The sequence below is a fragment of the Pyrgilauda ruficollis genome, unplaced genomic scaffold (genome assembly GCF_017590135.1).
Source record: "Pyrgilauda ruficollis isolate IOZ18807 unplaced genomic scaffold, ASM1759013v1 scaffold144, whole genome shotgun sequence".
Classification (NCBI taxonomy): domain Eukaryota; kingdom Metazoa; phylum Chordata; class Aves; order Passeriformes; family Passeridae; genus Pyrgilauda; species Pyrgilauda ruficollis.
Window position 1 is genome coordinate 874,057 of NW_024512988.1, and position 15,025 is coordinate 889,081.

At 49.9% G+C, this 15,025-nt stretch overlaps 1 protein-coding gene across 4 annotated transcripts in view; it reads right to left on the reverse strand.

Moving 5' to 3' along the window:
• SRGAP2 (SLIT-ROBO Rho GTPase activating protein 2) overlaps positions 1–15,025 on the reverse strand; it is a 107,078-nt gene that overhangs the window by 5,955 nt on the left and 86,098 nt on the right. For 2 of the 4 annotated variants that reach the window (XM_041460487.1, XM_041460484.1), the window contains exons 19-22: positions 11,833–11,912; positions 6,630–6,810; positions 5,670–5,816; positions 3,214–3,541 (exon numbers count right to left, since the gene is read on the reverse strand). In XM_041460487.1, the coding sequence (XP_041316421.1) occupies positions 3,214–3,541; positions 5,670–5,816; positions 6,630–6,810; positions 11,833–11,912 (736 nt within the window). The other 2 variants (XM_041460488.1, XM_041460489.1) reach the window with 2 other exon arrangements.

Genomic DNA, 15,025 nt, shown 5'->3' on the forward strand with positions numbered 1-15,025 from the left:
GTGCGGCCAATAATCACGAGAATTTTCCAGCAATAGGGAGCAAAATAATTGCTAAGCACTGCCTTGATGCTAATCTGACCCTTCATGGCTCCTGATGCTGCCCAGACTTCAAAGTAAAGACCCAAATGGCAGCAAGGAACAGAAACCAAAGCACTGGTGCCCATTCTTGCAGTTTATTTGGCACGGGAGGTTCAGGAGAGTAAATTCCTGAAGGGAGCACTGATGGCTTGGACACTGGGTGGGCCACACACTGAATGCTGAAATCCTCGTGGGCTCCTGCTGCCTCACTGGTTTTCCTGCTGAGCTGTTCCCAGAAATGTATTTCACAGGACTCAGAATTTTAGAAAACACAGAAGATGCCAGAAACACGTGTAGCAACCAAAACTGGCCCTTCTCCTTCCTCTTAAAAGTCATTACAGTTGTTAACAAATAAATATAGAGAACATTTGAGCTAAAACCATGGGGGTTTTGTCTCAGGACCTACACGTTGTCTGCTGGAGAGTGCAGTGGTGCACAGAACTCCCTGGGGAGCAGGAGAGCTCAGTCTGGCTGTGACTCACACTTTTGGCTGCAGCTTTCCAGCTTCCTCAGAGCTTTTTCAGGGGGTGGGGAAGGTAAATCAGTCAAGGAATGGTGGAAGAAAGCAGAGGCAGAAATCTGACGCCTCCCACTCTATCTTGAGGCCAGGCAGATTTTTGTTATGAAGTTGGGGAAATATGTAAGATGGTTATTGCATGGTGCTTGAGCAGATACTACAGAGAAAAACACTGATTTAACACAGCTTGGGTTTTTCTCCTTCCTCTTTTCTATTTATTTTCCCCTCCTCCTTCCTTTTTGTCCCCAGACTCTTCTCCAGTGAAACAATGGAGTGAAGGTTCTGGCAGGGAGAGGAGACAGAACAACTTCAGTCAGAGCCTAATTGAAAAAACAAAGAATCTGATTTATATCAACCAAAGCCTCAGAAGGACAGGGAAGCACAACAGGAGCTGTACACCACATTTCCACTTTAACAAATGGGCTTAAGGTAGTTAAAATGGCAAAATACAAATTCCCATCAGCATTAAACCCATAGAGTTTTAATGCGCCCCTTATTTATTATGTGGAGCTGCTGTTTTGTCAATAAAAATTCAGTTTATTTTTCACATATTTCCCCCCTGCTCCTTAGGAACCTGCAGAGCCTGAGCCAGGCAGAGCAGTCAGGTCTCCAGGGCTGGCTTTGTAACCTGAGCCTGGAGCATTCCTTGGCTTCAGGCAGAGCCACCCATCCCACCCTGCAAACAGTGGGTACAGACAGATGCAAGTGCAGGCACATCCACCTGGGAAGAGCCCTCTGGAAGAGGGAAATCTGTAAATTCACATCTTTTATAGCCTGACTTCAATGCCCCTGTGTAAATAACTAACTCCTGAAAACCAGCAGGGTTGTGTTCAGAGCTGGTTGCTGATCACACTCTGAGCCCTGCAAGAAGATGAGGATGCCACTGGAGCACTGCACTCCCCTCACCCCAAGTCAGCAGCCTGCTTTTATTTGGGCTCTGCTGCTCCGTGCGCTTCCCACGTTGTGGGTTTGTGTGTGCTGGGTGTTTTAGTGGTGATACTGGTAGGAATACCTTGCATACTTCAGTGTGTACAAAAAATAACAGGCAAAACTATCAAAAAAGTTTTTAACATACAAGAGAGAGAAGTGGGAAATGGATTTGCAGAGTTCTCAAAATCTTGCAGAGATAGTAGATGAAAGTATAGACATGGATGTCACACCACAGGCAAGCCTGCACCAGTGACAGGAGAGTGTTAAATCCACAAGAAACACTTAATTTCTCTCATGTCTTGAAGTTATCGTTGCTTAATTCTCTGCTGGCAGCTTTGGAATCGGTGTCACTTTCTGAAATGGATGCTTTTAGTGTTGAGATGAAATTCTGGGTAACCAAAAGGGCCAAGTTTTTATGAAGGAAGGACCTGACTCAAGCTGCACCAAGGGAAATTTAGGTTGGATATTAGGAAGAAGTTTTTTACAGAAAGGGTAATGGAATGGCTGCCCGGGGAGGTGGTGCAGTCACCATCCCTGGTGTGTTTAACAAAGCCTGGATGTGGCACTGGGGGCCAGGGTTCAGTTGGGGTGTTGGGGCTGGGCTGGACTCCATGATCTTGAAGGTCTCTTCCAACCCAGTGATTCTGTGATTCTGTGACTGTTTACCTTCCCTCAGGAAAGCAGCCTCAGTGCCTGCGCACAGAGAGGATGAAAGCCCAGACTGGGGCTGTGTCCTAAGCTCATATTGCACTGAGAGAATCACAGAATGCTTGGGCTTGGAAGGGACCTCTGGAGTCCAACCCACTGTCCAGGCAGGGTCACCTGCAGCAGGTGACACAGAAACTCATCCACGTGGCTTTGGGGTGTCTGCAGAGAGGGAGACTCCAGGACCTTCCTGGGCAGCAGTTCAGGGCTCTGCACACTCATGGACAGAAGCTCTTCCTCATGTTGAGGCTGAACTTTTTGTTTTAATCTATGGCTCCTTGTGCTGTTGCTGAACAGAGCGTGGCATCATCCTCACACTCCTTGGGGACATTTTATCCCCAATTGTCTTGTTCTGTTTATACTGAATAATAAGTTTTGCACCTTTAAGACTTGTTCCAGAGAGTGCAGGGGGGAGGAAGAAGCCGCAGTTTGCTTTCAGACACTGCACTCACTCCTCCACATTCCTGCTCCTGGTCTGTGCTGTCTGCGGATGGACAGACAGCAGGACAGAGCTCTCCTTTGCTTTTAGTTAGTTTTAGCTAGCTGAGGCAAAGAAGTTCCCTGGACTGTGGTTTTTCTTTTTCTTGGAGCTGTTCAAACCTGCTCTGGACTGAACACCCAGCAGAGCACTGGCAGCTCCACCTGTGGCCCCTGGCCGGGCTGGGCTGCGGCATTTCCAGCACCGAGGGACTGACCAGAGACTGAGTGAGCCAAACTGCAGCCCAGAGAGGGGACTTTTCTGACTTTACCATCTCTTTTTGGAGCAGCAAAAGGTTTCATTCTTTAATATTGTTTGGGTTTTATTGTTTAATAAACAGGTTTTTTCCCCACTTTTCTGCAAGGAGGTATTTTCTCCTGAACCGGTTGCGGTTCGGGGCTGATTGAATCTGCTTTTCTAGAGGAGCCCCTCTGGGGGTTCTCTCCCAAACACCTGGCAAAGGGATTTTCACAAAACACCAGTGCCACACCACAGTGCTGCTCACCTGTGCGATGACCTCGGGGTCCAGGGGCCGGTGGTTGTTGAAGCTCTTGGAGCGGCCGGCGGTGACGGCCTTGCGGATCTGCGGGCTGTCCATCCTGCTCTTCAGCGACGAGTGCCGGCTGATGGAATTCAGGCTGCCGTGCCCACTGATGGAGCATTTGTCTGGAACCTCCTTGGGAAGACTTTGGCTCATAATGGGCTGAGATGAGGGCCTGGAAGCGGCTATGGCCCCGGGGGAGGCTGGTTCTGCCAGGGAACTACCTAGGCCGTGGCTGTCACTTTGACGGAACGCTCTTCTGATGCTGCCTGACTCTGGTTTCTTTCTTTGCCTTCAGTCACAAAAGCAAAACAAGTCAATACAAGCAGGTACAGGGCTGTCATTTGAAGATATCCCCCCAAAACAACACACAGGACAATGGGGAGAGACACAGAGGTACCCAGCTTACAAACAGACCCAGGGGTTGAGGGGTGATTGCGGTACAGTGAAATAATTATAAATTATAAATCATTCCAGTTTCACGCTTCTAACAACAAGGCTGAGTCCTGGCAGCTGTGCACATTCATAGCAAAACCAGAAAACTTGGGTGGAACGTGATTAACTTGGTCAAGAGGAGAAGAACTTATACTGGAACAAAAAAAAAAAAACAAAACAAAAAAACCCTCTGTGCCATCGACAGGTTTTGATGATGTGTTTTTATTACATTCCAAGAGCAGAGCTACAATCTTTGACTGGAGGACACAGTATAAGTCTACTAAGCTCCTGGCCCAAGGCATCAAGTTATTTTTTTCAGAAATCAGCAAGCAAAGACCCCCAGTTTGGGGTTAATGATCATTTCCAATGATTGCTGGTGGTAGGAGATGATTCTTTTTCATGGCTTTGGCAGGACCACAAGGCATGGGCTACAGATAAACCAAGGGATGATGTCAAATGGATGAACTGGTCCAAAGAATTTAGTTTCTACCCCAGCACCATGAGGTCTGACAGCACGATTCCACTCAAATCATGGGAAGGCCAATGCAGCAGAATACTTTATGCCATAGGTCTGAAGCTTGGCATCCATTATACAGGGAAGGATCCATTTATATATAGCACCAGCCCCATGAATAACTGCAAGAAAGTGTTAACTCCAGTAGGATTTTGGCATCCAAATAATAATTCAGTGGGTGGCACAACTGTCATTGCGAAACCATCTGATTTAATTTTGCTCAAGTCTGTTCACACATAGGTCAGAAGATTCATTCCTAAAGAAAAAACAACAAAATGAGTCTTATGCTACTTATTGCTAAATATCAGGTTCCCTAGTAAAGGGAAAAAAAAAATCCCCAAAAACTAGGGTGGACATTCCCCAGGCTTCTAAAAACCACTACACACAACTGTACCAAAGCCAGCAGATGGTGAAGCTCCAGCACAGGTCTGTTATTACACAAATCTCTCCATAACTGGCAGAATGGCCACTCCAGTGGCTCAGACAGCAAATATCATAAAAGAAAGCCCAGATCCCAAGCTGATGCAGATTAACAGGGCTTCCCAGATATCAGTGGAGCTCTGCTGAATCCCATAAGGAAGGCCCAGGCACTCTAGGCCATGAGCAGGGTCCAAACCTTTTAAAAGGATGCATTTATGCTAATGCCTTTATAGACTACATTGTGTTAAATTAGCTGAAGGTTAAGAACATCCCCTCCCATCAAACTGTAATTATCACATAAAACCTTCACTGCACAATGGAGAGAGGTGGGGGTTTTTACCACAAAGGAAATAATCAGAAATATACGGGGATAAATCTGTCTAGAAAAACTATTTAACAGATCATGGAATTTAGTCTGCTACTAGCTTGATTTTCCAGCTTTTTATTATGTGGAGTGTTGGCTAAAGCAACAATTTCTGGTGGAGGAGGCAAGGTTAGAGCAACAGGGGGTTGTGCTGTTCCACTGCAAGCATATGGTTAGTAACCCGAGGTGAGGAGTGCTGCAGAAACAAAGGAGTGCTCCAGGCAGTGCCAGCTGGTGGGACTGCAGGTATGGCATTTATCACAAACTGGGACACAGCTTCCTGGAGGAACTGTCCCCCCAGCCCATCAAACAGCACGTGGCAAACGTGGGGGAGACGTGACAGATCACACAACACGAGGAGGGACGGGGACAACGACACGAGATCTCAGCCCAGCACTCCCCTCCCTTCCTCTGTCTGCTCAAGGCATAGAACAGGGCACATTTGGGAAAACAGGACCAGATGGCACCTTGGAGACAGGGAAGAGAGGCCAGTGGGGTTTCAAATGAGTGATGGCCACGCTGGTGACAGAGAGGGGACAGCAAAATGCGAGTGAGTTAAAAGAGGGGGAAGCAGAGAGAAAGGGTGGCAGTGCTGGTTAATGAATCATTTTCAGGGAAGGAAGCTTTTCACTGGACTCATCACCAAGCTCTTTACAGGCAGGGGAAACAATGCAAGGCTGCTCTTACTTGTTGATGTTTGCAAGGTAAATGTCTGCGACGTGGCCCCCGCTCGGGCAGCTGGCACCAGCTCTGGCTGTCACCTTTTCCTCCGGTGGCTCAGAATTGATTTCTATTTCCGACTTGGGGCTGGACCTTTCCGACATCCCATCCTCACTAGGAAGGAGGAGGGGAGGGTATCACAACCACAACAGCAGCAGCAGTGCTGGGTTTCCAGTCCAGCACTGTGCAAGTGTACAGCAGCACGGTGTGAGGGTCCTGAGAATCACCAGTGTCCTTCAAATCACTGAATGGTTTGGCTGGAAGTGATCTTAATCATCTTCTTCCACCCCCTGCCATGGACAGGGACATCTTATGCTGCCCCAGGCTGCTCCAAGCCCTGCCCAGCCTGGCCTTGGGCACTTCCAGGGATCCAGGGGCAGCCACAGCTGCTCTGGGCACCTGTACCAGGGCCTGCCCACCCTCCTAGGGAACAATTCCTTCCAATACACCCATTCTAATCCTGCATCCTACAGCTATTCCCCCTCCTCCTGAGCACCTGATTCCCGTGAACACCCTGGAGAGCCCAGCTGTGCCAGACACCAGAACAATTCTTTCATCACCCCTCCACCTCTGCGAGCTCCCCTGTGTGAAAACCTGAACTCTCCCGTGGCGTGTGGCCACAAAGCCCCATGTCAGGGTGGCACCATCCTGCCACTCCTTGGGGACATTTGTGTGGATTAGTGGGCTCCCCTATCAGCCTTCTCCTCTCCAGACTGACCAGGCCCAACTCCCAGAGCCTCTCCTCATCCAGAGCTGCCCTGCAGAGCCACTTCCCCCAGGAGGGAAGGGACACGAGATTAAATCCCACCTTGCACTCAAACACCTCTTGTATCCCACTGCAGCTTCTTAGCTGGGTAACAATTAGCACTCTATTATATTAGCACACTGCCTGCTCTGCAGGCAGCCCAGGTGTGGGGTGGCACCTACGTGTCCTGCACCACGATGTACTGGTGGGGGATGAGGCCGTCGATGCCGTTGTGCCGTCCCTCCCACCAGTCGTCCGAGGCGCGCTGGTAGAGCAGCAGAGAGGCTCCTTTCTTGAAGGACAGCTCCCGTGCAGTCCTGCCCAGGTAGTCAAACTTGGCTATGGCCTCTATGGGCTCACACTCTAGGAGATAGAAGGGAATAAAGAGCATTTCAATCAGCACCTGGGCTCGGGGGAGCAGTCAGCAGGTTAAACCTGCCACAAAGCAGAGCGTGAAGAGGAGCAAGTGTTCCTTCTTCAGGCAGCAGAGGGCTGGAAGCAGGAAGATTCACAGGGGAACCTCTAAACTCAAGGACGTTGCCCTTTCATCCTTTACCCTCAGGTTTAGCTTTTCTATTTTTTCAGATTCTGTGCTGCTTTAGTGTGTGGGTCTGGGCTTCACATTAAGGGATGGTGAGCTCTCTGCACAGAGCAGGGAGACAAAACAATTCCTTCTCTAGCTGGGACCAAGGACAAATGATCCAAATCTCAGCCCAAGAGCACAAACAGCGTGGGCTGGAGAGAGAAAAACAAGGATGGGACTTCATGGGCTAAAGCTGGAATTGGACAATTAACTCCAATATGCAAATGGAGCAGAACTTATAAAAGTGAGAGACCCTGTGACCAGTCGTGCATTTTTGTGACCATTTTGGGTTGTGCTGCCCAAGGTGGATCTGTTGAGGCCTCTTAATAAATCCCTGCTTTATTCTTTAGCTCTGTCTGGTCTCTGTTGTAGCTCAGCCTTCCCAGGGCATCAACCTCATCCCCACACAGAGGGCACATTTGTATTTTCCAAGCCCCAAACCCCCTTGCAGCAATTCAAGCCAACACTGATGGAAAAGGCAAGGGCAGAATTAGGGTTTCATTAAAATCAAAAGGGTTTCATTAAAATCAAAAGGGTTTCATTAAAATCAAAAGGCTCACACTCAGGAGATGGAAGGGAATAAACAGTTCACTGAACTCCCTGGGCTCAGGTGAGCAGTCAGCAGTTTAAATCTGCCACAAACCTGAGTATGAAGAGGATAAAGTGCTCCTTCCCTCTTAAGGCAGAAAAATTCAGACGGGAACCCCAAAACTTAAAGATGTTGCCCTTTCATCCTTTACCTCATCCCCACACAGAGGGCACATCTGTATTTTCCAAGCCCTAAACCCCCCCAAAGCAATTCAAGCCAACAATAATGGAAGTGGCAAGGGCAGAATTAGTGTTTCATTAAAATCAAAAGGCTTTCAGAGGTGGGAAGCAGTCAGGTACATTCCAGACAAAAGTCTGCCCAGGGTTCTCTTCCTTAAAAGCAGCTGAAGTGAATCCCCTGGGCAGGCAGGGGAGGAAAACATCCTCTCATTCCAGGCTGCTTCAGAAATAAAGCATCAATTCAGAAGGAAATTTCTGCTGCCTGTGAGGCTCACCTGAGCCAGGAGAGAGGAATTCTGGCACGGTGGGAGGCCCTGCTCTTCATCCAAGTGTCATGGAAGCAAAGGAAAACAGGCAGTGCCTCCAGAGCTGGGCTTGGTGCAGGGGTGAGGACACAGAAGATGCTCTGTGCCCACTCCTGCAGAGCTCACACAGCAGCTCCAGCCATGCCCTGCCACTAATCCAGGGCCCTGCAGGACTCTGACATTATACAGAGGCACAATAAGGGCATTTAAGACACTCAGGAAAATCAATGTGGAATTCCCCTGGATTATTTTTAAGGCTCTGAAAAAAATCTGCCACTGTTTGAGTGTAAATGTGTATTCAGGCAGCTGCTGGTTCTGGGCAGGGATCAGGGGAATGGAGATGAGCTCAACCACACAGCCCCAGTGGGCTCTCTCTAATTACTTTAAAGGAGCTTTAATGCAGCCAAGCAATCCATGGAAATTGAGTTCTTTCCTGGAGAAAGAGATTTGTGGTTCCTCTGCCCTGATCAAAGAGAGATCTGCCACTCCACACAGAGATCTCTGCACCACAGGAAGCCTCTGCAGTGCAAGAGGAAGCTCAAATGGGCTGAGAGACCAAACGTGAGGCACAGCTTTTCCAGTTATTCCTTGGGAGAGGATATGCTCCAGGGGCTGGAGCTGCCTCCAGGCTGCAAGGAGGTAGCAGGGCTTGAGAAAATAATGGTGTGAATCCATCTGAGCCAGCTGGAGCTCCTCAGCCAGGCTGAGGGAGCAGAGCACAAGCATCAGCCCCCAAAAAGCCCCACCAGCACCTGAAATTACCCAGCACCAAGTGACTGAGGGCAACCAGCAGCAGGATCTTGAGATCCACCCCAACAACCCCCCCTGCCACACCTGCCAGCTCAGAACCCTCCCAGCTAAGCCTGTGCTCAGACTCACACAAATGCCATTTATCAGTCCTCAGCAACCAGCCAGGGACTGGGCAGGGTGGGAACAGCCTGGCCCATGCTGGCAGCTTGTGGCAGACCCCCCAGAGCACGTGGGTATCTGGGTTTGGCTCCTTCCTGCCTCCTGCTGGCTCTGCCAGCTTGTCCTGACAGTGAAAACCACAGCAATGCTGGTTTTGGTGTCCCCCTCCACTGAGGAAGGGGATGGAGTGTGCTTTGGTGAATTCCATCTGCTTCATTAAGAAGTGTTTATTGTTCCAGATGAGCGTGGCACTCAGGTTTCTTATGGTTCCAATTTGCTTTTTAGGACTCTGGCTTTTCTCCAGAGGACTGATTTTAGACTTTAATTTCCAGTAGCTTTTTCCTACTTACACTTATGCTCAGAGCAGAAAACTGTGTGAATGAAGAGCAAAAAGGCTAAGCCAAACAATTCCCCCTGCCAGTCTGACAGCTTGGGCAGACAAGCAGCAGATTAAAGCATTTCCACTCGTATTTATAATTTAACAAACACACAATCTGCTTGCCTTTCAGCAGCCCTGACCTCTCATACCTGTCTCAAATCAGTTCAGAGAGGCTGATGAAGTGCACAGATGCTCTCCCCTCACCCCCAAATTCCTCCCTGCAGTGGAGGTGGCTCGGATGACAGCTTTACTTTGGGAAGGTTAATCCCAGCCTCCCCAAAGAGTTTTGGGAGGTTTGGTCCCATCTGAAGGCAGGAGGAGGGAAAAACCCCGGGAAGATCTGTGGTGGAGCTGTACCTGCTGAGAGGTGTGACCAGGGTGTGACACTGCACAGCACAATTAGCATGAGACTCCTTAATTAACCACACGCTGCTGCTCCCTCAAAGAGACCCAGCCCCAGCTCCTCAGTGCCAAGGGCTCCCTCCCAAAAGCTTCCTATGGAATATTCCACAGAGGCTGCAGGACTCCATCCAAAACACCTCCCAGCCTCACCTTGCCCAGGGGCCCCAGCTCCAGAGGCTGCAGAGCAGTGTCCTTCTCTGATCTCTGCTCCTCTGTGCCCTCCCAGTCACCAAAAAGACCTAAAAACCCCCCACAAACAGCACAGGCTGGCAGCAGGCTGCAGGCCTGATCCAGGATTCCCTCCCAGCTGTGGGATCAGGGCCTGTCCTTCCTTACAGCCACTAAAATTCCTGTTTTTCAGAGATCCAAGCTCCTTGCAGCTACTAAATTCCTGTTTCTCAGAGATCTCAGCTCCAGCTGTGGGATCAGGGCCTGTCCTCCCTTACAGCCACTAAAATTCCTGTTTCTCAGAGATCTCAGCTCCAGCTGTGGGATCAGGGCCTGTCCTCCCTTACAGCCACTAAAATTCCTGTTTCTCAGAGATCTCAGCTCCAGCTGTGGGATCAGGGCCTGTCCTCCCTTACAGCCACTAAAATTCCTGTTTCTCAGAGATCTCAGCTCCAGCTGTGGGATCAGGGCCTGTCCTCCCTTACAGCCACTAAAATTCCTGTTTCTCAGAGATCTCAGCTCCAGCTGTGGGATCAGGGCCTGTCCTTCCTCACAGCCACTAAAGTTCCTGTTTCTGAGACATCCAAGCTCCTTACAGCCACTAAATTCCTGTTTCTCAGAGATCCAAGCTCCTTACAGCCACTAAAGTTCCTGTTTCTCAGAGATCTCAGCTCCAGCTGTGGGATCAGGGCCTGTCCTTCCTCACAGCCATTAAATTCCCGTTTCTCAGAGATCCCAGCTCCAGCTGTGGGATCAGGGCCTGTCCTTCCTCACAGCCATTAAATTCCCGTTTCTCAGAGGTCCAGGCTCCAGGAGGACACATTCCCAGGCATTTTCAGAGCTCCCACTCGTCAAGCACACCACTCAGCTGAAGGCAGGCAGTGCCCACTGCTGAGGCAGAACTGATTTCCTTTCCCCTCTCACTGCTGTGTGAACACCAGAGGGTCACACAGAAGGGACAGAGCTGTAAGATCAAAGCCCTGGGAGCCAGGGATGCCAGGGGAGGGTTTGTAGGCAGCTGCTGGAGCAGAGAGGCAGCACAGGAGCACCTGGCAGGGCCACTGAGCAAATTGCTCAAGGCCAGCTCAAAAAGGAGGATGCCTGATTTGAAGGGAGTTCTGCTTCCCACCTCTGCAACTGAGACCATCCAAGTAAAACCACCCCAGAGCTGCAAAGGGTCTGAAGACAGCATCAAAACCCTGTCCTGCCCTGGTGGTCAGCCTGCTCAGCATGCCAGGGATCATCATTTCACATCAGTCACTTCATCCTTCCTCTGCTCTGGAGGGGTCTCACAGGATGCTCCCCAGCCCAGGAGGAACCTTTGGGAGCATCAAGGACACTCATGACTGCAGTGTCACCTTTTCCTTAGGAAATATCCTGGAATTCTCAGCTTTGGTGCCTCTTTTCACTGATCAGACAATAAATGTAACTGAACTTCCTTAAGGAAATCCAAACCTCTGAGAGGCCTTCAGGATTGTCTGCTCTAAAACCCAGCTCTCAGAGAAGACAAGCAGCTTTGGGGGTTGCTTTGCTCCCTTAAAGGGCTTTGAGCACCCAGAGCTCTCCTTCCTGAGCCACTGACAGCAGAAATGCCTGGCACAGGCAGAGGGGAGAGGACACTGAAACACACCCAGCCTCCTGCTGAGACCCCATGAGAAGCAGGGACACGTTCAAAATTGTCAGATAATTCTGGAGATTCCCACGCTGATCCTCCACCTTTGTACCTTCAGCCACCAAATGCTGCCACGTGATGCTGCCAGGGAGTGTTGTGATTCAAACTCCACTTTGGATGTGTCAACAAGCACAGCCTTCCCTGCCTCCCCCAAGGCAGGCTGCACCAGTTTCCCCAGTAAACACCAGACCTCCCATACCATCATCACTGGTGTGGTGCTCAGCTGTGACATCCTGCACTGAATCTTCTGCCAGGGCTCTCTCTCCGTGAGGGCTTTCACTGCAACAGAAGGAAACAGGGACAGCTGTAACTGCTGGGAATGGAGATCCCTCATGGCCAGCAAGCAGACAGAACTGGGAACATGCTGGAAAGCAATCAGACAGAACTGGGAACATCCTGGAGAACAACCAGACAGAGCTGGGAATCCCCATCAGGAGTCAATATTTAGGTTTTGCTGCTACAGACACTTTGTGGATGCATCTGCTGAAGTGGCTGTGGGTAAAAATCAAGCTGAATTTTTTTGTGATCAGCCAAACCAAACATCTTGGTGACTCCTTCTGAGCGCTATTAGCAAAATCCAACTTCACGTCTCACAGCCTGGACCTCTGGAGACACTGAGCACTCACACAGCAGTGCCAGGCTGGGTCCAGCTCCTCCCTGCCGTGCCAGGACTATTCCCCTGGCTGCATTCTCCACTGCTCTAATTAGCTCATTAGATGGCTGATGAGAAAGCTGCAACTTCCTGGGGGAAATCATTGCTTGATTTATAACTTGATATTTCCAGGTCTGTGTTTGTCATCTCCCTCCACCCCTTTTATCACCACCTTAAATGTCCCATTCATTTCCCTCAGCAACTCCCACAGCCCAATTAGCTGCCTGTAAATAAAGATTCCAGAGCACCTAAACTACCAAGAGGACTCATTTATGTTTGGCATGAAGAAAAGCTTTGAAAGGATCAAGAGACAACAAGTGGCAACCAAAGGTTATGTTTTTGTAAGAAGCTCCACGAGCAGCTCCCTCTGGACAGGAGCAGAAAGGAAACTGGAAGAGGATCCATTGCCTCTCCCAAGCAGCTCCAGAGAGCTGCTGCCAGCTGGCAGCCCTGCCTGCCTGCCCTGCCTGCTCCTCTCAGGAGGAAAAAAAAGGGCTAAAAACCAGTGCTGGCTCTTCATCTTACACCAGAAAACTCCTTTGCTGCCTTCTGTGACTCCTTAAAAATGATTTTTCATCTCCTTCACAGAGGAGGAACTTCATCCCTCATTTTGGCCCTGCAGTGGTTAAAATAAGTGATGATGGTTGGACAGTGCTCTCCCCCTGGCAATCTACCTCCTGTGCTCTTTTAAATATGAGGAAAACAGAAAAAGGAGAAGAGCTGAAATGTCTGAACAATTCTGGCGCCTTACTCTGCTCAATCCACAGGACACCAGGCTGCCCAGCATCTCCTGAGCCAGCACCTCAGCAATCAACCCTCCCCATCCTTTGCAAAGCCTTTATGCTCTTTAATAAAGTTTACAGAAGCCTCTGAAGCCAGCTGGAGGCCCCAGGAGGAAGCAGCATTGAGGGCTAAAGTTTCACCCAGACTGTGAAGTCATGTCGAGCACAGCTGCGGCTCCAAGCCCTGCACGGGGCCACGTGCCTCTCCCCAGCCCTGCCTCCTAAAAAGCAGCATTTTCCACCTTAAAAAAATGGTCCTTGCTGCATTTTCCACCTAAAATCCTGTCCTGGCTGAGCCCTGGGTGCTGCTTTGGGGAGCAGTGGTGACACCCTGAGAGCACTCTGCACAGGGGCCATGTGCCTCTCTCCTGCCCTGCCTCCTAAAAAGCAGCATTTTCCACCTTAAAAAATGGTCCTTGATGCATTTTCCACCTAAAAAATTGTCCTTACTGTATTTTCCACCTAAAAATTGACCCTTGCTGCATTTTCCACCTAAAAAATTGTCCCTGCTGCATTTTCCACCTCAAATCCTGTCCTGGCTGAGCCCTGGGTGCTGCTTTGGGGAGCAGTGGTGGCACCCTGAGAGCCCTGAAGGTGACAGCAATAAATCCTGCCAGGGGAATGGAGTGGAGGGATTGCCAGCAGGGAATCGAGGGGCAGCTCTGGTCTCTGCTGCCTGTGACAGTGACAGGACCAGGGAAGGGCTGGAGCTGTGCCAGGGGAGGTTTGGGGTGGAAATCAGGGAGAGGTTTTCCCTCCCAGGCTCCCCAGGGAATGGGAACAGCCCCCAGGCTGCCAGAGCTCCCAGGGATGCTCAGGGTGGGATTTTGGGGTGTCTGGGCAGGGCCAGGGGCTGGATCAGTGATCCCTGTGGGTCCCATCCATCCCTTATCTCCTTCCCTGATATCACCCCAGGACATTCTGCCCCCCACACCCCCCTGTGCCCTGACACCCACACTGGGGGTACTCAGCACACTTTCATTCCCTTCACCTCATGCACAAAACCTCTTGTCCAAATTCGTGTGTTTCCTGAAACCCATAAATATTATTAAGTTGTTTTTTTTTTTTTCCCCCTGCAATTCTTTCATATATAACATCAGCTAAAAACATCAGAGAGAGGGGTGAAATTAAGAGAATTTCCAAAAGGTTTTGGCAAGTCCTGTGCACACAGCAGTGAGTTTGGAGGAGCCTCTAAACCAGGAGTGATCCCACAGCTCTGAGACAAGCCAGGGAAACAAGGCTTGCTCTGTCCCCACAGTGACTGCCTTTAAAAAAACCTATTTACTTTAGCCCAGGAAAATAATCATTCCCATTGCTGTGAGGCTGAAGGAGAGCAGGAGCAGTGGGACACAAATGAACATTCCTGATGCTCAGAGGGAGGGATCAGAGGAGGAAAGCAAAGCCCTCCTTTCCTTCCCCCACTGCCCAAGCTTCCACCCCAGATGACAGGAGCTGCTCTGCCTGAATTGCTTCCAGATGTGCTCTCAGCCTGAGCACGTGGCTGGGCCTCTGGAGCTCCAGGCTGCATGGAAATGGTGATTTTGCATTCCTGCCTCTGCCCTCCCCCTGCAGCCCTGGAAATTCAACTGTGCCACAGCCTTGGAGGTTCAGCTGCAAGTGACCCCTGTGTCTGAAGCAAAGGCACTCCAGCCAGGCAGAAAGAAAAGGCAAAAGCAGGAGAGAAAAAAAAAAAAAGGAAAAAAAACAACAAAAAGAGATTGATTTTGGCAGCTACCAAACCAGAACATCCAAGAAAATCCCTCCACAACCTTGCCCTTCATGATAAGTGAGTGAGGTTTGACAACTGAATAGCTACTTTATACCAGCTTATTTCTTTAAAGCTGATGGCTCTCCAGAGAGACCAGAGCCATCTTTGCTGCTATAAAACAGATTTTTGAAAGGCTGCACCAGATGCTGCAATCCTGAATTAGCCAACACAACTGCAGCATCCTAACCCA